The 25,791-nt window shown below is 44.5% G+C and overlaps 1 protein-coding gene across 1 annotated transcript; it reads right to left on the bottom strand.

The window, feature by feature from the left end:
* Positions 1–99: 99 nt before the first annotated feature.
* Positions 100–23,994, bottom strand: LOC125705984 (terminal nucleotidyltransferase 4B-like). Its single transcript, XM_048972396.1, has 12 exons — positions 23,196–23,994; positions 10,780–10,903; positions 9,719–9,765; positions 9,343–9,463; positions 4,853–4,960; positions 4,575–4,703; positions 4,265–4,478; positions 4,024–4,150; positions 3,829–3,932; positions 3,538–3,737; positions 3,161–3,298; positions 100–2,978 (listed from the first exon to the last, which is right to left on the bottom strand). Exons 1-12 carry the CDS (start codon positions 23,696–23,698, stop codon positions 2,844–2,846), a joined length of 1,950 nt encoding a protein of 649 aa, XP_048828353.1. The 5' UTR covers positions 23,699–23,994; the 3' UTR covers positions 100–2,843.
* Positions 23,995–25,791: the final 1,797 nt, after the last annotated feature.

The following is a 25,791-nucleotide window of genomic DNA, read 5'->3' as shown; positions in this document are numbered from 1 at the left end:
GTCCTCTGAAAGCCATATGCATTTTTATATATGCAATGCTCATTTTCTCTCTGTCACACGCACACACACACTATTTTAAAGATATACCAGACACTGCAATGACATTCATAAAGTGCCTTTTAATATTCAAAACGTACAGTTTCAAAATTTTTTTTTTCTTCAATTCCATTTAAACAAAGGATTTAATGCTTAAATCCAACATGTTAATTCAAATATTCACAAAAAATATACTTTGCAAAAGATCTTATATTTTTCAAAAAAATACAACCAGACCGTGCGGGTGACAGAGGTGGACAGTGACAAGGACAAAGGAACAGCAAGTAAAATCTCAACATTTTAAAAATAGCAAAGAACAGCTCAACTGTTCCTGACAACAAAATAAATATTTCCCCCCATATCTCAATAGAAAATTAAGCAATCAAGTCATCATTAAAACATAAAGGGCTCTGACATGAGAAATGTCTTCGATTTCGATTTAAGGGTCCAACACAGATGCTCACGGCCGAGTTGCAGCCATGGGTCCAATGCAGCACCCTCAGAATCAGACTTTGCGTTGTCTTCTCTTTCATGCTGGCGTCACTTACTAAGGTCCCAGTTTAAAACTGAACAAAATTAAAAGTTTAGATCTGCAAAGCAGCATTCAACTGTAGGACAGGGTGTATTTTGGGTGCCCTAACCAGCGTAATAACTATTATATCTAACAAAGGTTAATCTTGTATATATGAACTGTGGAAACATCCCACTTTTTTATAACATAAGGGCAAATAAAGGAGAACAATTGTATAGCAGCAACAACATCAGGCAGATTAACACACCAGTTATGAATACAATCATAGCTTCAGACAGACAAGCTGAACCCACATTTTTACTCGACAAGCAGCAAATGTTGCTTTCGTCGTGTGATGTACAAAACAACATTGTACACTTAGATATTTTTCCCGCCAATTAGAAATGGACACAAAGAACCCATGAATTAAGACAATGGACATTCAAACATTTAAGTGACTCAAATTTTTAAAGTACTCTAACTTTGTTTTTTTTTTTAAAAAAAAAAAAAAAACCATTAACTCTTAATATATCCAGTTAACCAGCAGTTTCTTATATGCACCATCAAACACATTGAGGTGTACCTTTGCTTACGCTTCACCTTATACAGTAACAGCTGGGGGATGGTTATTTTTAAACTAGTTCACCACCACCAACAGTCGCGATATTAAACAACATGCTGAAGACAAGAACAACATTTTGAAAACAATGGCACGAGATTTTTGCACAGTAATTCCGGATGCCTATGTAGACATTAAGTGCCTATTAAAGAGATGTTTTCTATGCCGAGGCAAGGAAATAATATTCCTTTAACAATAATGAATTTCAATGCATTTTGGAGATAAAAAGGTATTTTTTCCCCAATGTATCATTATGCGAAGTATACAAGATTGTTCAAAGCTGCTTTAAGGTGCCGATTACAGTAATTTGCAGTATAAAAACCATACAGTTCTAAAAGTTTAGGTTGCTGAAATATGTAAGCATTAACATATTTAAAAATACTTAGTAATTCACTGTATTGTGTGTTTAAACATCGGAAACTACAATGCAAGCAGATCAGTTTAAATTTCGTTAAGTACTTGATCGATAATTATTACGGAACCCAAATGGCACGAGTTATTAAATGATTCAGATTTCGATCTCTTGCCCTATTGCACCACCTATTGGTAAAAAGCGGATGTCGCCAAGAACTCACCGTCATCGACGACATTAAATCCAAAGAGTAAAACCTAAACCCAACTTCCTTTAAGAGTCAACTAAGTATGTAGACTCGCTAATGTTATGACTGTAAAATGCCACTCGGTTTTCCGAGGCAAGTTGGTCACTCAACTATGCTACGTGCTGGAAGAATACAGAGGGGATCAGCACTGAATGCTAATAAGTACTGGTTTCCACCACAGCTACGAGAATACATTCCTCAAACCCAGCTCCGTAAAGGGCAGCATCATTTAAAGTGTTTCACTGACTCCATATATACAAGTACATTTTCACAATCAAAAAATAAATAAATACGCATATAGAATCGAGTCCATAACCGATAAAATTCAAGGGGAATGAAAAATCACAAATGCATGCTGCATGACTCGTTACTCCCAATTTCTGGGGAACTAGTGCTGCATAGACCTGTGGGTACTTTCTCACCTGACTGGGAATGTGGGTGAAGGAACCTTTGTTCTCAAATGGGAGAGGATTATGTTGGCTCATTCTAAACAGCTAGCACTGAAATTTTAACATGTACCTTTCAACATTAGTGCCTTTCATCATAATTCACCCTTATACTGAGTGCTTTATTCCTATAAATAAAAATCACAACACATTATTCATGAATAATCAAAAAAAATCCCATTGTCACATTTTTCACTCATTCACAATTTTATATCTATATTATTAAGCCAAATATTTTGACAGTTTTTAGTTGCTCTTTTTTTTAGCTGCTATAGTTGACTTCTGGGGATTATGAAACTAGGGACCATCCCAAAGCCACAGTATGCCTCCAGGATACTAACTTTGCTCCTCTGGGACGCCAGCCATACTTACGGGACCACTGAGAACGTCCGGTGAAAAGGCGAGAAGTTCCACAATAGGGGAGTGCATTAGTCTTATAAAACATTCCTTCATTGATGAGTTCAAGCCCAGGAAGTCATGTTCTGCTTTTATTTGTCTGTTTCACTTATAAAAAGCTGTGCATCCCTCAAGGAAAAAAAATAATGACAGTAATAATAAAATATTCCTGTAGGAAAGAGTCCTGGAGCAGTTCTGGGACAGACAGTGCAGGGTTACTAGAGGGCAGCATTCCCCTATCTGCACAGGTCCACAGTCTCCTGTGGGGGTTTCCTCTTCTTGCGATCGCCCTTATGGGGGGTCTTAATGCTTGGGAGGGTGTTCAGCTGTCCCGTGCTCTGCTGCCCCTGAACGGTTTTGGAGGAAGTGGTCTGCAAAGCAGACAATTCACAAAGTCTGATCAACAAGCATAAGAAGAAGTCAGTGTGTCTGCATGGCCGATCAAAGAGACTAGTAATTCCAGGAGGGGGGGTTTGCCTTACTTTGAAAGAGAAACAGGAGACCAGCTCCCTACTCAGTGCACACAGCTCACACCACATGCTGCAAGTCTCACCTTGCTTTTGGTGGTGGAGCCCTTAGGGCTGCTGCAGGATTGGCTCTGTAAGGCCACGCCCCCTGAAGTCTCCTTGTGCGAGCTGGAGCTCCGCCCCCCCAGCTGCTTTGCAGTCTTACATGGGGTCCCGTCTGAATCCTGCACACAGCCAGTCATTGGTCAAACGGGCACATGAAAACAAACACATAAAAAAAAAGTTTTCAGGGAAGCATGTTCTGCATTTTCCCCCCATGAAACATACGTGATCATTCCAGCTTCAGGTAAAAGCAATATTAACAGTCGAATCAATGTAACAGATGTTTACTACAGTAATTACAGAAGTCTTTCATTGGGTGTGCATGACTGCTAACTGGGGTTGGGGGAGGTGGGCTACTCACAGCATCACTGGAGCTGGATGCCGTGGAGGAGAATGAAGGTGAGGAGGAGGAAGAAGGGGAAGACAACGAGGATAAGGAGAGCAGGGAGGGAGGCGGGGAGGAGCTGCTGGAGAGCTTGGGACAGGACACGGCAGGAGGCGCAGGCGCTGCCTCTGTGAACAGGTTGTTGTTGCACTTGTCCAGCAGCATGACATCATTTCCTGTGGCAAAGGGCAAAACAGATGAACCATCAGGGGGAATCTTTCATGTGCTTCCAAGTCTCTGCCCAACACTTGGCTCTGGTTACCTTACCATTAAAAGCTGGGTCTTTCTGAGAATGGAGTCCCCATTTCTCCGTAACCCATTCTCTGTACTCTGCTATCTCCTGGTTGACCAGAATTATTTGGCCCAATATGCTGTTAAAACGAAGGGTTAGTGTCAGTCCCACAATTACAGAGTACGGTGACCTGACAGAAGCACATGGGCCCACTGCTGGGGGCGGCTCACCTCTCGGCCTCATTTTTGGGAGCGTACTTGTTGACAGAGGTCACGGCATTGTGGAGTTTGACATAGGCGTAGTCGAAAGCCTGCTTCACCTGCATGGCACCGTATGAGCTTCGGCCAACATCATTGTCTGGGTGGAGTGGAATCTCAACATTAATATACAAACAAAAACATGTCGAGATTGCCAACTGCCTCAGGATTACGGAATTATGATTCTGTCCCTCCGGGGTAGTGGGACGTTCACCTGGCTGCAGGGGGTCCTCAATGTAGAGCATGGATGGCAGGTAACCGTCCAGCATGCTCCTCTGCACCTCATCCTTAGCCACGTAACTGCCGCCGTCCTTTATCCGGATGCCCGTCTTCAGGTAGTTGAACTGCCTGCCATAGAGCTCGAAGAATTTAATCAGCATCTCCCCAGTGTTGACGTTGGGGTCGCAGGCATCTTCCTGGTAGTGGAGCTAGAAGATACAAAGCGGGGGTTTCTCAAGATCTGACAATTCAGCTGCCGAATCGAAACAGGAGGACGTGAAAGGGCGCGAATGGGACAGACACACCTGCAAGAAGCTGACGGCCATGAGGAAGAGGCTGTAGGAGCCAATGCCACCCGTAAAAACTTCATTTAGGTCCCTTTGCAACAGGAACTGCTTCAGTACGAGCACCAGATGGGGGAGCACAGGATACTTCTGAAAGGACAAAGACACACCGTCAGGGACGCAATGGAGCTCCACAGCGTGATCGGCCCTAGATACAAGCTATCGGTGAAGAGCAAAGACAAGAAAGACCATTGCTGTGCTACAAAACCTCTTCTGTCAGCATAAGATGGCTGTCCCACCTTCTTGAACTCCTTGATGAGCTGTGTAGCTTTCACGCCGTTCTGCATATTGAAGCTGATGTCCACTTTGACTCCAGTACATGAATCGGTCAGCTTAATGATGGGCACCTGAATGTTGGTGATAAGTTTTCATTAATACAAATGAGCACTTAACACAGAATTTGTGGCTGGGTAAACTAACGTGGTGGGGGGGGGAGGGTGATTTCACAATTGGCACTTTAACACTGGAAAAACTTTTTTGAGGAACCAGGAACTTTTGTTGGGTTAACCACAGGAAATCTGCACAATTGTAGTTCCTCTGAGGCAGTTCAGAATCCCTTTTTTAGTACATACTCCAGACTAGGTACTTTTCATTCTTTTTTTTCCCTTCTTCTTTTCAGTCCTGTTTATTTTATTTTACCATCCCCCTCTGCGGAGAACTGCTTTATTTCTATTTATTATCTATTTATTATTTATTTATTTACTCAAGGGGAGCGGAAGAGAGAGGGGGGCAAATAATGTGCTTCGATACCTGCTGAAAAGAGAAAACAACCAACATCTGTACGAATTATAATTGTTAAATGTTGTTGAACAGTACATATAACTAGTGTTACATTATATGTTTAGAAGCAACAGCCGATCAAGACAGTGTGTGTCCGTTTGTACACCTGTGTGCACACCTGTGTGTGTGAGCGTGCTGGTGTTCATAAGGTTTCTCCTTGTAAATGTCTAGTAGTGTGTGTGTGAGATGCCACAGCCCCGCCCCCCAGGACATGAAGCAGACACAGAGGAGACCCGTGGCCCAGACATCCAGAGGCCCCCCAGGGTACGGGAGGACCACCACAGGGAGAACTGCAGCCCTCACCCAGAAAAGGGCAGAGGAGGGAAGCTCCGCTGGCGGCCGGCCACAGCAGGGCAGACCAGTCCCCGGGCCCAGGGGAATAGAGCCCAAGATGTTATTTCAGGTGAAGACCCTACCTGACACATGCGTATAGACAAACAGGCACACACATACACAAGCATGCGTTCCCACCCTCATGCACACATAAACAAATGTTCACCCAACATGGAGACACACAGGAATGAACGCCGTACACACACTCATACTCCCCATATATACGCTATACTCCCAGATCCAGGCACCACTACCCCCAGAGGGGCAATCCACCATCAGACCCTGGAGATGGACTGGCACCAGAGGTAAGGCTGAATGAACAGACCGCCCTCTGGACGCCAATCTTTGTGTGTGTCATGAGAGAGTAAGTAATGAGAGTGTCTAAGTTGTGAGGTATGTTTGAGATACAGGTGGTTGCAAGGGGACAGAGGAGCAATACCTACCCTGTATCCCAGGAACGCACCTGCACCTCAAAGCCCTACATGTGTGGTGGTGTGATGGAGCAGGAGGAGGGAAGCATTTAGGGGTAGGGGCAAAGTAACCCCCTCTGGAGCCAGCATCCCCGCTGACCCCCATAGGCACCCCCGTTCCCAGAAATATACCCAGGGCGGGGGGGCCCAGGCCCATCCTGACCGGGGCCCAAGGCAGCGGCACCACCGGGCCCACAGAGCCCAGGGCGCCCCACCGGACCCCACCACAGAGGAAAAACTACACCCACCCCAACATTCAGTCAACTCCCAGACTACATAAGACAAAAGACACCCAGGTTGAGTTCATCCTCCTCCTCTATTGGATTCCCCCCCCCCCACAGAGTGGACATCCCAAAAGCAGGGACCACCTGCGGACAGAAGATAACAACCTCCCTGCCAGCTAAAGAGGTCCCCAGCTCCACCGATGCGCCGAAGGCCCCCACATCGGGCCGGGCCCCAGTGCATGCACCAACCCACACCCCGGCGACACACCCACCAGGACCCGAGCCCCCCCCCGGCCCAGCCGAAACGCCAGCCCGGAGGCAGAGCACCCCCAGAACCCCAAGCCCACCCCGGATCTAACCAGGAGCAGCGCAGCAGCCAGGCCGGTAACCTATGTCCGCCGGCACAGGCACCCCCAATAGCGCCGCCTGCAGCCAGCAGAAAAACCCCACCCAAAAACCACCAAAGCCCCATCCAGGCCAGGACCGCAGTGCCAGCGCAGAAACCCACCCCCAGGGAACCCCCAGACGCCCTGAGCGAATATGCCCCCCCGCGCCAACGACAATGACCAAAGCGAGACAAAACTGTGACCCCCACCCCCACTAGGTGATGGAGCTGATCAAAGGAGCCCAGAGAGATCGACCTAATGTGGCAGCAGAAGCTGTATCAAGACTAATATGGTCCAACAAACTGTCTCTATATTGGTTGATATTAAGATTATTTTTATTTTTCCAGTTCATGAGTTTTCTTAGCAATGCATAAAGCAGTGAACGCCATGTGGATTGTGTTAAACTCTGTAGTGACACCATCTAGGTCGCCCAACAAGCACACTGAAGGGGATGCTGGAATGGTACATTTCAGACACTTTGATAAGTCCTCACAAATCCTGCGCCAGAAGATCTGAGCAGGTGGACAGAACCAAAAAGCGTGGATGTAACTGTCAGGTGTGTCGCCTTGACAGTGTGAGCAGTTGTTAGAAGGCGTAAAACCCATCCTGAACATCCGATGCGCTGTATAGTGCACTCTATGCAGGATTTTGTATTGCATTAATTGTGAACTGGGATTTCTAATCAGTTCAAAGGTTTTTAAACATATCTTAGACCAGAAATTGCGGTCCCCGCTGACTGATAGATCTGCCTCGAATTTTGCAATAGGAAGGGATATTGATTCATCTATTTTAGAAAGTGTCCTGTATATTTCAGATGGTAATTTGGGGGTTTTGAGATTAAGGAATTCTGACCTTAATTTCCTTTTTACTATAGATTTAACTTGTTGATATTCTAAAAATCAATTCTTGTTAATTCAATGTCGTTTAACAAAAATGTCAAAGGGAATAAAGTCTATTCCTTCGAATATATGTTACAACTGCAATCTGGGAAGTTTATCATATTATTGTTCAGTAGTACGTCAGGGTTGTTCCAGATGGGAGCACGCTTGCATGGGATTAATGAAGACTCAGTCGCTTTTAGAAACTCCCACCATGCTGTCAGAGAAGAGCTAGTACTGATGCTTTTAAAGCATTCGTGTCGTTTGATGTTTGAGCTAATGAATGGTAGATCCGAAATCTCTATATTATTGCATAGTGCCTGTCCTATGTCTAGCCAAGGCTAATCTAAGAGGGTATGTTTTAACCACCCTGAGATGTTTTGAGGCCTGTTGGCTAATAGTGGTGAAAGTTAGGCAGATCTAGTCCTCCTTTGTCCTTGGTCCTTTGCAGTATTTTTAAGCTAATATGCAGGGGTTTATCTTTCCAAAGGAATTTAGAGATGGCGGAGTCCAGAGATCTAAACAAGTCATGTGATGGTTTGCTCGGGATCATTGCAAATAAATAATTAATTCTTGGCAAAACCATCATTTTTATTGAGTCGACCTTTCCCATAAGTGATATGGGTAGGGACTTGGTTTAGTTTAGTTAAATCTGCCAGCCTAGGTGCCCCTCTTGAGACAAATCTGGAGGATGTTTGGTCATTTGTCCTGACACATGCTGTTGGGGAACTATACAAGATTTTTAACCAGTTTATGAAAGAGTTTCCAAAACCGAATTTGCGTAAAGCTGCAAATAAAAAATTCCAGTGAACTCTATCGAATGCTTTTCCTGCATCTAGAGACAATATTGTAATTTGAAGGATTTTGATGCATGAATAGTCTATCAGATTAAGTAATCTACGTGTATTTGTTGATGATTGTTGTACTATGGACAATAGTTGGTAGGTAATATAGGGTCTTTGCTTGATTTTAACAAGAGACTAATGTTGGCAGGATTCATATTTGGTGGTAGCCTATCATTTTCCTTGGTTTCCTGCAACATTCTGTAGGATGTTGGTGCCAGAATTGTACAGAATTCTTTATAGAATTCTGCTGGAAATCCATCTGGACCTGGAGCCTTTTTATTGGACATACTGTTCAGGGCTTCCTGAAGTTCACCTGGTGTCAGCGGAGAATCCAGTGCCATCGCTTTTCATTCAAATAAAAACTATGGGGGCCATAAGCACCGCCGCCAAGTTGGAAGTTATGCGCAAGTGTGGGGAAGAGAGATTGGTGGGGCAAAAACTGAGCAGATTAAATGTAATTGAAATACAAAAATAATTTCATGAATAATTTTTTGCTCGTGTCTCCATATTTCTGCATCGATAACCAATATACTTCTGCGCTGGGTTTTTGAGGTGGTGGTGAACTTATGAATTGTGTGTGAAGTTTACTTTTTGAGTCTCCCATGCTTATTTAGCATTAAGGTCCCATTTCCTGTTGTGTGGTGTAAAAATGACACACAAATGTCGCCAGGAGCTGCAAAAGAGCCCGGTTCAGACAGCACAAGAACTTACAACAAGGAACTAACTTCGATTCCAGAACTTTGGTGTAAAAGCGGCTATAAACCCCATTCCTTCGATCAGTATTATGGATGGGGGGGGGCATGCAATGCTTACCGTGGCTTTGTCCAGCACCTTGACAGAATTCTCATCAGCCATGCAACTCTTACGCAGGGCCTCTTCCAAAGTCCAAAGGGGGAGGTTATCCCACATCCCGAACACCACCAGATCAATGTCACTGAGGAAAGTACATCACGATATTATGTCACCAACACAGTGGGCTGCTCAGTGTTAAACACCGGGGAGAACGGCCAGTGCGGTGGCAGCATGGTAACTGGATAAGACTCCAGCAGAAATAATACCCACAGGTGGCTCCACCTACCTGTATTCCCTAAAATGTCTAATTAACAGTGGCAGGTGTAAGAGAAAAGTGCAAATACTAAACAGTACAATGTTACATTACTAACAGCAGCAGATATAAAAACAGACTCACCTTGTTGGTAAATAGAGGCCAGTGCTAAAACTTCCAAACACCTGAAGCTGAAAAAACAGGTTTTTAAAACTTCAGAATGACAGTTAATGGATCTCTGATAACAGCATTATTACTAACAGACAATGAGAAAAAATGATAAACATAACGATAAAATATAATTTCAATAATAAAGGGCCCATATCTACTGGTTAATTGAGGAACACATCCCCATCTTTACCACACTTAAGGCCCTGCTGGAAACATTTAGTCATGCTGGCCTCTAGTGGCCACTTCTGAATACAGCAGCTTCATAACTCAAGAGAATTTTACAGATTACCATATTCAAAAAGGACTGTCCAAAAAATATATATTATACACAACTAGAGCCTGGTTTGAATCATGCAAAAATTAGCATGAAGTTTCCTGCACGTCATAAGGCATTATCGTAACTGCTGATGTTGCTAGCAGAACTGACTGAAAGCCAAAGATCTTAAATAACATCGTTGTTGAGTTACATGATACATACACATTATACATACACAAAATGATGATTAAAAGGTGAGAAAAATGGGAAACAACAAAGGAGAGTGAGAGAGGCTGCTCCCAGTTTGGGTTCAACAGTGAGGGTGTGGATACAGCTCCTGAAGAGAATCACAGGAGTGGGCACACAGAGGGGCTTGGCAGGAGTGGGCCAATAAGAGAGGACACAGACATTCAGAGGGCGGGACAGAGGCTAATGCTGCCCTTGAAGCACAAGGCGCCTTGGTGGCCAAACAAAGCAGTGTTTGAGGGGCGGGGACCAAGCTTATCTGCTGGCCAGCTCAAAGTCAACAGGGCCTGGGCCACCGGGGAGATCGCTTCACAATAGGGCACAGGAAGGAAAGGGCAAGTATGCCAGAGGGCACCGATAAGACCGACGCTGGGCTTACAGTGCAAAATTTCCATCACCAGCACTAACAAGCATTATTAGGAGACTCAACCCCATTTCCTCAACCCATTACATTTCTAGTTAATCATCAGACGAGAGAGTTTGCAGTTTCGTATGTCACGATTGGCTGAGCCACATGGCTCTGTGTTTTTACCTCTGCTGCTGGCCACAGGGCTGTGATGACTCTCTCAATCCTGTCCACCACCTCCTTCCTCATCCGCTCTTCCTCTGGTCTTGGGGACATGTACTCAAAGAAATCAATGATCTCCTCGTGGAGCCTGCATGGAATGAGGAAGAGATGAAAAGAGAAAAGCACAGCTTGAATGGTAGATGGCACTCTGGGTAAACACTTAAGGACTAACCACACGAGACCAAACGGCCTCTCTTAATCTCGCTCAATTGTGTGTAAAGCAGGACCGCACTGATCTGAGCCTGGGGAGCCACCGTGTGTGTGGTGTTCCCCAATCATCCTTAGATCTTAATGACTTCATTAATTAAATAGCTCTTTGCCTAATTATGTATTTTAATTAGTACCAGACTGTTTAAATCTACAAAATCTAAGAAGAGCTGTACAAGAAACCTGAACTGGGAAATCTCCCACCCCCAAACTTGCTACACCAGCCAGGATTTTACCTGTTTGAGGGCATCATAGTGCAGTAACCCCCTCAAGCAGTCCGTAAAATTTACCTTTTCAGAATGACCAGGGACACTTGTCTCCAATTCCCATTAATAAAACTTTAAGAAATAAAGCATTTTTAACTAAAGACTTTATTCAGTGCTTTGCCTGTGCTCCTCATTATAGTTGTCTGTCTGGCAAAACCAGCACTGTGCATATCAAACACAGTAATGCTCTTTAGTTCTGCCTGAGTCATTGTTGACATAAGGAACGTTTTTAGGCTATGTAATGCCGGGGAAATGGAAACTGTTCAGGTGTGCATGTTCAGGTGTGCTGGCACTGATATACCAGAATAAAACTCAGAATAAAAGCCAACAAAAGAATGCCCCTTGTGAACATTAAAGTGCTTCTCTCATTGTGTCCCTTAGGTAACGATAAGCATTTTCAGGTGGCTTCCTGTGACAGTCTTCTGAAAAGCACAACGCTGTCATTTTAACGTGCAAATCTATTTACCCAGAAGCTTCACGCTGATTACAATTCCAAACACTTCCATGGAGCGCCGCCTGTCAAACATATTTTTTTAAAAATTTTAACTTCTGAAAGATCCTAACTTAAGATGAAAAAAAGCTACTCAAAGTTAAACGATAAGCAGCTAGTCAGCAGAATTACAGTTAAAGGCTAGTCCGATAAGGCAGATGCAGAGGCCAGCAGCACACGCACACACACACACACACACACACACACACACACGGCTTTGCTGTCGAAGGGTCTATTTCACAACAGTTTCATTTCTTTCTGAATGATTGAAAGACTAGAGTTTGAGGTTCACAGCTTTTTTTTGCACTGTAACATTAATGTTAGAGAAACCATGGTGCCCAGGGGTCCAGACTGATTATTTAGGTGCATTTTGCGACCATTTTTGGAGACAGTACGACTAAATTTTATAACTAGGCTCATCAGAGCAATGGTTCTAAATGTTTAAGATCCAGGAATTTGATGAGACATCTGATAAGTTCTACTTATCGATGCCTACACACACACACACACACACAAACACTCTTCATGAACTATATAAGGGTTAATGCATGATAACTCGTTTACACATTGTACTTGGAAGTGTTTTCATGTTTATGAACCAAAAACACATTTATTAGTAGAAGTACTATTTAGGCTTGGGCGGTATAATGGCAGCGCAGCATTACTGCGGTATTTTTTTTGCAGTTCAAAATACTAGAGCAGTGTTGCATTGTGAAATACAGACAAAATACTGCATACCTTAGTGTAATGTCTGGACAGTATCAAACACGAAATATCACCTACTACTGTTAAATATTTTTGTTATACATGACCCAAGCCAATCTTTAACTCGAAAATACTCTGCTGCCAAGACATAACCCAGTTGTTAGTTTGGAAATTGCCTGTTGCTAAAGCCAAAGGCCAGTCTATGTACAAACATGTATGCCAAACGTGTAATGGCCATGGTTTAAGTTACTATTCCACATTTTTAAATGCACGACTGCAGAGGGAAAGTGTGTATTTGTGTATTATATTCATTCAGCCACTTTCATTAATTTAGCTGGTATTAAAGCAGCTTTATGCATAAAACCTGCTTATTTACCATTAACCGGTGGACAACAGTGGAAAACTGACATCCAAGATTCAGAGTGTGGTCGTTAACCTTATTTATCTTGTTTTTGTTTTAGGAAAATATGGAAGACAAAACTGCTCCAAGTAACCTTTATTGTAAAAACTGAACTCAAAAGAGAATAAATTCAGTGTTTCATTACTGAAACATTTCTGACAATGATGCTGCTGTGGGCAATTCTCCATTATGCCCTTGATGCCAATACTTCTGCCCACCATGTGGCTAACAATGCAGATTTCAAATATTGAACAACTTTTCACAATCATAGCATTTTGCTTTCACATTTGGGATCTTTAGTCAACCAGTTACAACATTTGGGATTAGCCAGCCAAACAGGTGAAGACTTGCATTTCCCCCACACTCGCTATTAGAAATTGCAAGGTTACCTATATTAATATTTCTTGCTGGAGATTAATCAAGCGTGCACCCCACTGATACACCCACATTCCTTGGTTTCAGACGTGCTCATTGTGCACATTCTGGTCCTGACAAGCAGCTCACACATCAGTGATTTAAAATCAAAAAACATTAATAGGTAAAGTCATATTATAGAATACATAGTAGGCCAATTTCCTGCAAGTCTGGAAACACCAAAATATTTTCATACTTTTTCCATGCTGTTGGAAACACCAAAATAAAAGTCCATACTTGTCCAAACTGCATAGGAACCTGAATCTGATCTTGCTCTCTGTTTTACAGCATATACCATAATACAAATATACTCAAAGCCTTTTATTCATAATAACATAGGGTATTGTTTTAAGAGCACGGTTTAAGCCCCACTCCTGCTCCAACCGACATCAGTGCGACGGACCTGCCAGGTCACATAGTGGCTGCAGCTGAGGTGGAGACAGGCTTCAGCTATGCAGGGCTTCGTGCCAGGCGACCGGTTTCCCCACACAGGGCAACATGACTAGATACGCAGATAAATGTGGAGGCTTTGAAAGAGCTGACGTGACATGACAAGAATGAGCGATTAGCAACAGTTGGAGGCTAACAAATCCAATGAGAAGAAAATTAAGTCGACCGGCAGGACTTGGCCATTTATAACGCCGGCTAATATTCAGATCAGTTATCAAGCAGATGCTTGTGGAATCATATACAGGAAAACAAACCCTGGTAGGAAGAAGGGAAGGAAGACGTGGGGGGTCACTGAGGTTTTGTGAAACTGTGCCCTAAATGAACTCACTGAAAGCTCTTTTCTAGAGGCTTAAATATGAGCACCAAGAAGGTATCCTGTCAGACCCCAGAATCTGCTTCGTTCATGCTGCCACACACCCCTTGTGCCACACCTGAGGCACACCCATCTGGGGAGGGTAACTGGGCAGGGTGGGGCTTCAGTCACAGCCTGACACAATGAGCAGAGAGGCAGGCTCTGTGTGAACCTGCCCGCGGAGCCACACCAGACGGCAAGGTGTCCGGGCGCACCCTCCTTTGTGGGGGTGGAAGCCCTCACTCAACTACAACGCAGAAGCCAAAAAAAGTTGCTTAAAATCAGTCTGCCCAAATTACTGATTTTCCCCCCCCAAAAAAAATGAACAGACTCCTGAAAGCACACCTCAGATCTCCAACCTTGGGTGACTATCATACAAGCTGTTTGAAGTGAATCAGTAAGTTACGGTAACTTTTAATGACATGCCAGCACCATGTGTAACAGGGGTATTTTCAGGAAGCTTATTAGTAGTGCAATCATCCCATTCACTTTGCCACACACTGATTGCATATCCATTCAACATAAACTGAAAGTCACATGGAGGCAGTGAAAACTTCAGTATGTCCACAGCGAGTGCCTTTTTAGCAACCATATCTGCTTGTTCATTACCAGGCACACCGCAATGACTGTCTGGATGAATACATGCAAGTAAAGGCTGTTTTAAATGGCAGGTTTGTTTAACTAGGTTATTTGAAGATCAGAGGATGCCCCGCACCCTCCAAAAAACAACAATGTAAATATTTGACTTCTCGATCACCTGTCTTTCGTCCCTACACCTGTTATGATGCGTGTGTATAGACACAGGATTGCACCTGTGGTCATAACATCACCACAGCCAACACCCAGGGTAGAATGACCTAAAACATATAGGACGGGTGGCAGCTCTAGGTTTAAAATTGTAATAAACAAACAACAGTTATTGAAGCCCCGTACATTAAAGCACCCCTACCAAGCCATTGGGACAAGAACAAGAAACTGGTCAATCATGACAAAGGGAGTGAGCAAAATAGCTAAACTGTCATCCTTTCCATTATGCAAAGCAACTTTTAGAAGAAACAAAAGCACAACACAGAGCTGTTACCCTTAAGTTTCATTTTACTGTCTGTAGGCAAACAGCTCCAGAGAAATCAGGCTACTTTCAGTTTTGTTTCTCTTCTCGGCCCTCCCCGAGAGGTCAATAACCAACTGGGGCATGCCTTTATTAGAGAGAAAAGGAAAACACAGATAGATAGAAAGAACAAAAACAAACATCAGGCAGACCAAACAACAAAATGAAAATCAGGCATGGGGTAACTCAAACCGGCAAATATTCATAAGCAAAAACAAATCTTCTTATGTCTGCCAACAGACGAACATGGCACAACTGAAGCGACTCCCAGGAACCTCTGGCATGACTACGCAGATCAGTTTCCTACCTTCACAGAGTACAAACTGCTGACTGAAGGCTCAGTGCCAGAGGTGAATGGGTTTATTTCACACCAAGAAGCTTTTGTAATTAAATGCACAACCTTTCGGTTAGGTACGGGGCATTCAAACACTCTCTGACGAGGACAAGAAAGCTTTATATGATAGACGCCACACTGCTGGCTCACTTCATGCTGCAGTTGTGTGGAGTCACACAGGAATTACTTTATCAAGCTGTACCATAGGAACACAGACCTGTGTACCTGTCCATGTGTATGGCAAACAGAAAATAACCGAGCACACACTGCTTCATAGAATTCCACATTACGGAGTGCGGCTGAGCGGGCTAGGACTGTGTGCCCATGATCGGAAGATCGCCGGTTCAAAGCTCGAGGTCAGCAGACTGATGCTGTTAGGGCCATTCTTGGGGACCCCAAACCCCACACTGACTGACCCTGTGCATGACCTCCAAGCTTGCTCTCACCTCTGAATGTGTCTCATGGAGAGCAAGACAGAACGGGCGAATAGAGAATATCCACACAAGGATGAATAAAGAACCACTATTGTATTGTTTGCACTTTCAGCATGGTGAACCATGGTACTGAACAGATGACTGCTTCATTTTAATTAATTGAATGTTTGTTGTGTATGCCCTTTAACTTTCAGAGTTACATCAACAAATACATCAAACTCTGATGGCCTTCTTGAAAGTACCTTCAGTGTTGTGATCGTTTAGGTGACAAATGAGATTTTAGATGCATCCTCTGGCACTCCATACTATGAAAAGAGTACAGACTAAACAGTAATTTTCTATGATTTCTTTAGCTAAAGAATGCATTTTAATATTTCCCATTAACTGAAATGTTCCTTGATGCACAATAACCTCCTCATCACATTCAATGTACATAGAAAAAAAATACTGTAATGCATTTAAGTGAATAACGCCGAATTAAAATGAAACATTAATGCCGCATAACTGCTGTAAGCTGTTATTTTCCTGACAGACTAGTAGGAGGTGCTGAAAAGGGGACCAGGTGGGATACGTTGATGGGACACAAAACACCAGATTTATTAGGAACAGTGTTTCCAAGGGTTTACAGGGACTTCATCTATGCAAAAGAGGAGAGGGGGTAAAGGAGACACTTTGGTGAGAAAGGGAAATACAGAAGGAGCATGTTGAATAGCACAGCAAACCACACAGGAACAGACATCCTGCAGAGTCCAGTATCTAGACAGAAAAGGAGAATGTAGATGCAAAATGAATGAACAGGTACAGCACCTACTCACAGACTCTCTCCCCCAAGATGGCCACACCCCAGCCTTCTCACAACATGCACATAAATAAAAAATACAGTAGTGGGTGTGTTGTTGTTAATGTCTGTTTCTTTCCATAAGACAGTCTCTGACATGTTGCCCCTTGTTCTTATTACTAACTACAAACTTTCCCTGCACAGAGGATCAAAACTATCCCTAACAGCCACACTACAAACCAGACTCAACAGGGCCTGTGCATTGGTACAGCCTATTACACACGTCATTTCATTTAGCATCGACTTCTCAATGGATTATGATGCACTGTTAAGTGGTAACACTCCCCTGGTAATCCAGTCTCAAAGCGTCATTCTGCACAGACCCATGGGAAAAACAATTCATTTAAAGAAAGGTGGTCATATTAACCTGAGGCGCAGGTGAGGAGTGAGCGGAGGGAGATAATGGTTATAATGAGGGTTCTCCATTAAGACCAGGAGAGAGAGTAACATTTACAGAACCCTCAGCCAACGGTCAGGCTCACGAAGGTGTTCAGCAGTCGAGTCGGATGCGCATGTGAGTCAGCCAAAGCTGCAAACATGGGCAGGCACGTGTCACGAGCCCTTGTAAAGTCAGCCTTTTCCTTGTGCTTGGAGAGGAATGCGTGTGCGTTTTTTCACCCCCACCCCCTCCCGCAGCTGAACAGTCGCAGCTCCTTTCTAGGGCTCTTAAAGTTGATGTAGCGCAAACAGTACGGCAACGGCGCCAGCGGGAATGCCCGAGAAATGCCAGAGCAGCACCATCATGTTTCCCCAAGTGGTACACCCGGGCACAGAGCCAACAAGGTTGAACAAGACTCAGAAATGGCATGGAGGGGATCTCCCTGGGTGCAAGCAGGTTAGCCAGGCCGTTTATAAAAACACACATTTACAGGCCTACGTCAACAAAGGGGAATCCTGGTCTGGAAGTGCGACTGGGAGTCACTGCACTGCGTGGCCTAATGAAAGGCACAACACATTTATCTTTTCCCTGTATTCTCAGCCAGCACGTGGCAGACAGGTGCCAACGTACAGCTGGGCAGGAAGGGGAGCTGCCAGAGCGGGACCCAGAGAACCAGAGCCTGACCCCCCCCATCCACTCTGTTCTCTGGTCACGGCTGTCACTTGCACAAGCACAAACCCTGCAGAGCCAACATCATGTTACAAGGTCACTGCCTCCTCTGTGCGCTCAGCTCAGCGTCTCGACCAATTTCCACGTGACATGGGTCCGTGCCACCAAACAACTAACGTCCAGGCCACGCCCCCCATCCCCTCCCCCTCCCTATCATCACCTTCCTGCGTACCATAATATCCTGGGCTTGCAGGTACTGGAGTGTACTGCCATTACAAGCTTAAAATAACACGACGCTCACTCAGAATACACCAGGCCCCACCAGAGTCCCCACCTGTCGTTTCTGCTCCACCAGGGGAGACCGCTTGCATGTGACCAGCACCCTTACGCTTAATTTCATCTATGTTATTACCATTAATGACCAGAGGGGCGCGGTGGCTGACTGGGTAATAGCACGGCCTCACACCTCCCAGTTCACAGGTTTGGATCCTGCCATGACTCTGAGGTTCCACAGCAAGTTCAAGGTTTAGGTTACACCAGAATAGCAAAAGCTGTATTTCGTAAAGACTACTGGAAAGCTTCAAGGGTAGCCATACATGGAGTTCAACCAGCTGGTGCACCAATGTGTGGAAGGGGGGGACAAAACAAACGTCTCACCCAGGAGGCGACTGTGTGTGTTACTGGGGGGGGGGGCTACCACTGGCTGCTAGACTGTGTGGAAATTGCAGGGCTGCTTTCCGAGATAAGAGGCAAGAGAGAACAAAATAGCAGAACAGTGATGCTCAACATGAGGGGAAGAAAGCAGGCGAAACACCTTCATTATTGTGCATAAGGATGCTGACACAAGGTGCACTAAAATAGTCCGTCTATGTGGGTAGTACAACTGAGTCATTTACTAAGGAACAGAAAAAGGAACCTCAGTTTGATTGGACATTAAAAAGCAAAATTTCAAATCCGATCGTCAGGAACCCCTAGACAATCCTCATTTTTGCTACCGGGAAGTCGGAGGGAGCAGAATTGTGGACTATCTGGGGGTCCTCCAGACTGGTGTGGGTTACACCATCAAATACTGGTGTAAATGATGAGGCTCTGAATTATACTCCATCCCGTGGAGCCATCTTTCAACCACTGATCCTGGTGAGGATCGTAGGGAGGCCTGAAGACTCTCCCAGAAGGCAGAGAGCACAAAATAGGGATGCTTCCTGGATGGGATGCCAGTTGACATATTTTATCCCCCATTATATTTTACAGGCCAAGCAATGTTGGAAGCCTTCAATGCTGGGTCTTTATCATAAGTCATTGCCACAAGAGTGAATTTTCACAGCTGTAAGCACGATTTTCACCTGTAGTTGCAACAGACTTAATGCTGGTTTACGCGGTTGCAGAAATTTAACAGGGGGATCCATGGCTGTCGAGAGACATACCTAATAAGTAGGCACATAAGCAGCTAAATAGCATTGGTTATGATGTGTATATGCTAAAGATCTGTAATTCTAAACAAGGGTGATGATAATTTGCTTTTGCCACAGCAAACTTCTGCTCATCCACGAAAGCGGATTCGGTATCAGTGATTGTCCATGTCACACTTTGACACAAATTGAAAACAGAAATATTTTTAAAACACTCAGTTAACTGGAATCCCTGATTTTGTTATTGGTTATCATGTGGGAAATGGTTTTCTATCCCCATTTCTGTACGGCATTTATGTTACTGAAATATGTCAGGAAACAAGAACAAGATTTTCTTGGGAGACCAAGCACCCCCAAGCGACACAGCATTTCCACACGCATGTACATCATGGTCCAAGGAGACCAGAGTCCTATCCAGTTCCTGCAGGGAGACATTATCTCTCCATGTATGTAAGCTTTGCAAACCGCACGCTTTGACAACTGGACTCTTCAGTAAAACATCCACAAACATCTAGTCCATTTATTCCAGAAGGACAATGTGAGGTTCACCTGGCTTTCAATATTCATTATGTCAATCGTACAGCAGACAGATACCGCACAACAAAAGACAATGGATCATCAGGATAAAAATACTATTTCATATTCACCACATTCATATTTGAGAAAGCAAAAAGCACAATACCTTTCAGTCTCTCTTTCTCAATCTTTCTTTGCACAAATTGCTGTGAAGTTGCATGAAGCTACATGTGCATGGAGGAGACCCCACCATCTCAGTCCCACATACAGCCACACAAGCTCCCAGCTGTCAGGAGATGCCACCAAGGAGTCGACTGTAGAACTGGACCGAACCCAGGTCTCCTACAGGAGTCCCTCCCTCTGCTATTCCATGTGGATCACCACAGAAGATCCAACTCAATGCTTTTAAATTAACACTGGGGGAAAATGACATCCTTACACCCGCAACTGCGACATGATTGGACTGAAAGCAAAGCCAGGTGAGAATTCTAATACACTGGGTGTCGTGTTGACCACCAGAGCAGGATGTGACATCGAAAACCAAACACAATGGGTGTTAAGTTTCCACACAAGGACGATGCTGCTCCTTCAGTAAGTTGGCTCTAAATGGGTGCGGGTGGGGGGACTGGCCTCACATAGGTGACTCCACAAAGACTTAAGATCAGGTTACACTACAGGAAAAAGCCGGGTTTGTTTTGGAGGATGAGGCGAAGCCACTGAGGCCACGCTGGACGGGCCCAGGGACGCCTGCACCCAGCAGCTATCGACAATGTGGAAAAACAAAAACAGACCAACAATGTTTGCCATCCCTGTTATACCCCCAGAGGGCCACATGGCGTGTAAGTGTAAACAGAAACACCAAACAAAACCAAAAAGAAAAGAAAAAAAACCTACTAACATTTTCCACAATACAACCTGCAAAGGATCCATGAAAAAAAATACATATGGCCATATTTAAAATTTAAATGCTAGCAATGAGCAGTGAACTGCATCTGATTTTTATTTATTTTATTTTTTTTTTTAAAAAGCAGCAAATGAGAAATAACTCCTAACTGAACCATGAAAGGGGCATAAGTCAGTTTAAGAGCATGAGGGGTTAGGGAGCATCACAGAGCCTCATCTGAAAGAAAGCAGGACAGATTACACCAAACAGCAAGGCCGCCGAGCTACGTCTTGCAGGACACACCCAGTTAAAAGTCCTGACACACAGGCTTGGCTAATCACATAATTAACAATGTATTAACAGTTGGGGGAGGACAGGATATTAATGAAACAGGGAGCATCCACCTCCTGGTCTAGCACAGCAGCTGCCCTCATCTTATATGTATGGGGGGTGGAGAGCTGTAATCAGGTAAGCGTTCATACGAACAGCGTGTCTCGGCTGTCAGCGAGAACAGTAGGACAAACCTCGCGCTCTGCTGTGGGCCCTGCAAGTCTCTAGGCCTCCCTGCTACAGGTAGAGCGTCATGGGAACCTGGAAACAGTCTCCGTCCAACACACTCGGCACCTCGAGTGGAAACAGTGCAATATGCATGCTGCAACTGAGATGGGAATTTTTAGAGCCCAGGAAGCCGAGTTCAGTCATTCCCAGCAAAAGCAGGGGCCATAAAAGAAGAGGCAGCACCCAGTGTTACATAAATCAAATGCAGATGTTGTGTGAATCTTCCATGTTCACAAGAACAAGTTTCTCATGGGGGAAAAAAGGCTTCAGTGAAACACAGGCTATACCACAGTCTGCACTGTATATCAACAGTACAGGTTACTAAGGTATTGGTACAATGATTAATATGAGGTAGGGTTCTCACCCATAAAGCCCGGACTGGGGAACACCTGATGCACTGAAGCAGTGTAATGCCTTTCAGACAAACTGACAATGTACCCAGAAACTCACCCACTGAGTGTCCCCGTGTGAACCTGTCTGAACTATATTCTGACTTGTGCTTTTCCGTGCAGCAATTTATTACACCCATGGAGGACAGAGGAACGCATCACATGCCCTCTGATCGACAGGACTGGCGACCTCAGCGTAAATTCCTTCAGGGACTGACAGAAGGAGCCTTCTGTGACAGTGAGTAAGAACGGCCCTCCCAGTTCACATTTCTCCCATGGAGGTGCCGCTTGTACGCAGCACCCTGAGTCATGAGACAACGAGTAAACACCGAGGGAGTGACAGCACAGGATACCTTTCCATCAGAGGTTAGCAAGAATGTCAAGACCCCCCCCCCCCAAATGTAGGAAAACCTCAACAGGACCCTGACAGATAAGGAAGAGATACTAACAAAAATAAATGAATGACCATAACAACAGCAGGAAAGACCCAGCCACAGCATAAGACGAGCTATTGACTTCTTCAGAAATAAAGAAATTAAACAGGATAATTATTTACCACGGTACTTTTTCCCCTCCCACAAACGCTTATCCAACATAGCGTTTACAGCTGTACACTTGTGCAACTACATGGGAGCTGTTCTGGGTAGTTATGCTGCTGGTTAAGTACACCTGGTTCATCGAGGTCTCTAACGAAGCCTTACTAAATGTCATTTTGGAAAAACTCGTCCTAAAACCCTGAGCAGAAGTAAAGGCTTCCCAGCTGAATTTTCCCATGTACAATTACCATTAACCTTGCCATACGCCCTCAGACGTTCGCCCAAAATAGACTAGAAGTACAATTATAAAACCTTAAATGACTACATGTATGATGCATACCACATTATCTTAACGAAATTACAGTAGGATCGGTTGAACGACTCCTACATTTTGCATTATACAACAGCGGGTCTCCGTGTCTGGATAACTTTCAGCTGTCTGGCCATTTAAAACGGAGGGAGACCATTTAAACCGCTGCTCAATATCGCACGGCAACGCAAAGCTTTCGATAACCCACAATTGTACCAACTTTACCATGCGTGCTTGAAACACACCCAGCAGGGGAGATGATCCGCACCCTTAATCAGCCTGCATTTCTGACCGTATGTGACTGATCCATCCCCACGGTACTTCCGAAGGCTTCTTTACACACCATCCATAGCGACCGTACAACGAACAACTTGGCTGATTTGCGACGAGACAGGTCGCCCTATAAAACAGCAGCTATTCAAACTAACTGGGGGGGACCTACGGCTGGAGCCCGTAAAACTGCTATTTAACTCCTGCTAAAGTGATAAACGGCGATTACTGGAGTCAAATAAACCGTCCGTGCAATGCGAGCGCCCTGGGGTGAGGCGGCGTAAACCTACCCGGCTGTCCGGCTGACATTTTTACAACGCAGGGTGCAGGAGACAACAGCGATGACCGTAACCAAAGACACAATCACGGAGCTGGTTAACTGTCACTCGGCTCATCTAGCTGCCCACAATAAGCAAAGCTGCCGATCGCGCCGTGCAGCTCCGACCCGGATCCGCCAACATACCCCTGAACGCCTTCCGAGTAGGTCCTGGTCTTCCACGGCGTCCCCGTGTAATCGTCCTCCGCGGATCCAGCGAACGAGTTGCTGCCGGTGCTCAGCCCGATGGTACCCGCCTCGTTGTCCCTCCTCCTTTTACTCCGATGGCTGAGGTACCGATCACCCCTCAGGGCGCCCAGGATCCCGTCGGTGCCCTCGGCGGCGTCCCTCCCCGCCGTCCAGCTGTCGCGGTTGTCTTTGGGCTCCAGAGATATAAAGTCCCGACGCTCCGCGAAGTGGCCCTCGGCCCCCGGGTCAGACATCCCCTGGCTCCCGGCCCCGCTCTTCTCGGTTTCGTTTTCCTCGCCTCCGTTCTCCCCTGGAATCGTACTCGGCGTACTGAGACCGACGTTATGGTTGTTACTAAAGTAGAGACTGCCCAGACTTTGCGTTGTTTTCCAGATTTGCATCCACAGTCTGTTAGTGGGTCCGAGCTGTCGTGGCTGAAACCAGTCGACCGTCCGATCCATCAAGCGGTACCGCTCGCAGACCCCCAGGCGAAGCTCGCTTCGCAGCCACACACTCCGCTTTTCCCACCGTATACAAATCCGAATTTAAAAAATAATCTGCATACAGACGCACTGTATCAGTAACTAACGCACAATTTAAAAATAAAACACAGCAAAAAATGAAAATGCCAGAGAGTTGCCAGAACAGAAGTTGAACGTGACAGAAAAGCGAGGCAGTCGCGAGCCCGCTGGCTGTCGTGTGAATGTGAGCTGTCTTCGGCTCGCTCCTTCAATGGCGGACCGCGCAGTGATACTGCGCAGACTCCCGAGGACGCCAGACGGAGGGAGCCGAGGGGCGCTCTTCGGGAATTACATGCGGTTTTTGCGCTGTGTTGCTGTGCAAAGAATATTACTAGTACAAATTATTTGAAGGTCTAAATTATCTTTATTATAAATTATCATATACACAGCATATATTCTGTACTCTATTGTCTGTAATATCTTGGATTACAAAATGAGAATATATATGTGTGTGTAAAATTATGTAAAAAAAAATAAAATGTTGTATTTTCATCTTCGCTTTTTGCAAACATTTATCCTTTCCTGTTTCTTTTACAAACTTGTTACTTATGTTGTATCTGTGTTTAGTCTCCCTTTAGGGTTATGATGAACTTTTATTTGATTGATGGAATGATGATCCACATCATTTATTTTTATTAATCATCAGAAGACAAATTGAACAATGTTTATCACACTTCACATTCCATGACAGTGACCCATTCAAACACTAATCTGGTGTGAACCTAGATAGTTTCTGAGATCAGAAAATAACAGGTGCATTCAAAGTAGGACACCCATTAGCAAACATTTTACTAATATTTATCATAAGGCTTGTTTATAACCTTTTATAAAGTTTAAAAGGTCCAGAGGATACAATGTCCCTTCACATTCAACACTATCACATCCAACCTAGTTTTCTTTAAAGGTCTTACATAGCACACAAATCAGGAACACTCTTTTCATCTTCGTCATTCACAGGGTTCTGTTGAGTTTTACTGACTTTTTCCACAGGTGGGGGTCACAAGGGTCATGACCTTGACCTATTTGACCATTTATCTTATGCTCTTCTCATGAGCTCTTCATTTTTTGTGAAAAAAATTCTCATATGCTGTTCTTCATTTTTTGTGAAATCTTACTCTCCAACCCTTAACAGATTCATATCTTTCTGAACATGGCAGTGCTTTACAGGAATCCCACGTTAATATCAATAGGTGAACCGCTGGAATCCACCCTAACCACTTACAAAATTACAAAACAGGCTCATAACTACTTTGGTCATGTGCTCCTGCGAGGCTCGTGCTGTTTTATGAATACCAAGAGAACTAATCTGAAATTCACACCCAAACTAATCCATGATAAGCATGCATGTGCAGTACGTGAATGAAAATCAACAGTCATGAAAGATTCCTGTTGCCTAATGATGTCATAACACCTACGACGTCATAGCTGTAACGTCTTAGTGCCATGCATTACTCGAGTGCTTGTGGTGATGTTGATGTAAACAAACCTACTGTGCTGCCAGTCATATACAAGTACAGCATACACAATTATTTACAGTAGATAATATCTCCATCCATCCATTTTCTGTAACCAGAAAATTCGGGGTCCTATTCGGGGTAATGGGGGGGGAGGGTCCGGAGCCTATGGGCACAAGGCAGGGAACAACCTAAGATGCGATGCCAACTCCTTGCAGGGCACACTCACACCTATGGGCAATTTAGTAACTGTAATTCACCTTAGCATGTTTTGAACTGTGGGGGGAAATTGGAGAAACCGGAGGAAAGTCCACACACATAAAGCAATGGTGGAATCTCAAACTGTGGTCCCAGAGGTGTGAGGCTGACCACTGCACCACCATGCTGCCCCTACGTAATACCCAATACTGATACTAACCAACTACAATGGTTCACTTGTGTATTTACTACACTGTATTATTAATCATTATTTTATAATGTACTTTATAAAATAAAATTTACTATAGCCTAGTTGGCTTTACCATCTAGGTCTGTCTAAGTACGCTCTATGGTGTTCGCAAATACGACGAAATCACCTAA

Source organism: Brienomyrus brachyistius, chromosome 13, assembly GCF_023856365.1.
Source record: "Brienomyrus brachyistius isolate T26 chromosome 13, BBRACH_0.4, whole genome shotgun sequence".
NCBI lineage: Eukaryota > Metazoa > Chordata > Actinopteri > Osteoglossiformes > Mormyridae > Brienomyrus > Brienomyrus brachyistius.
Note: the sequence above shows the minus strand (reverse complement) of the source record. Positions and strands in the feature narration are given on the sequence as shown.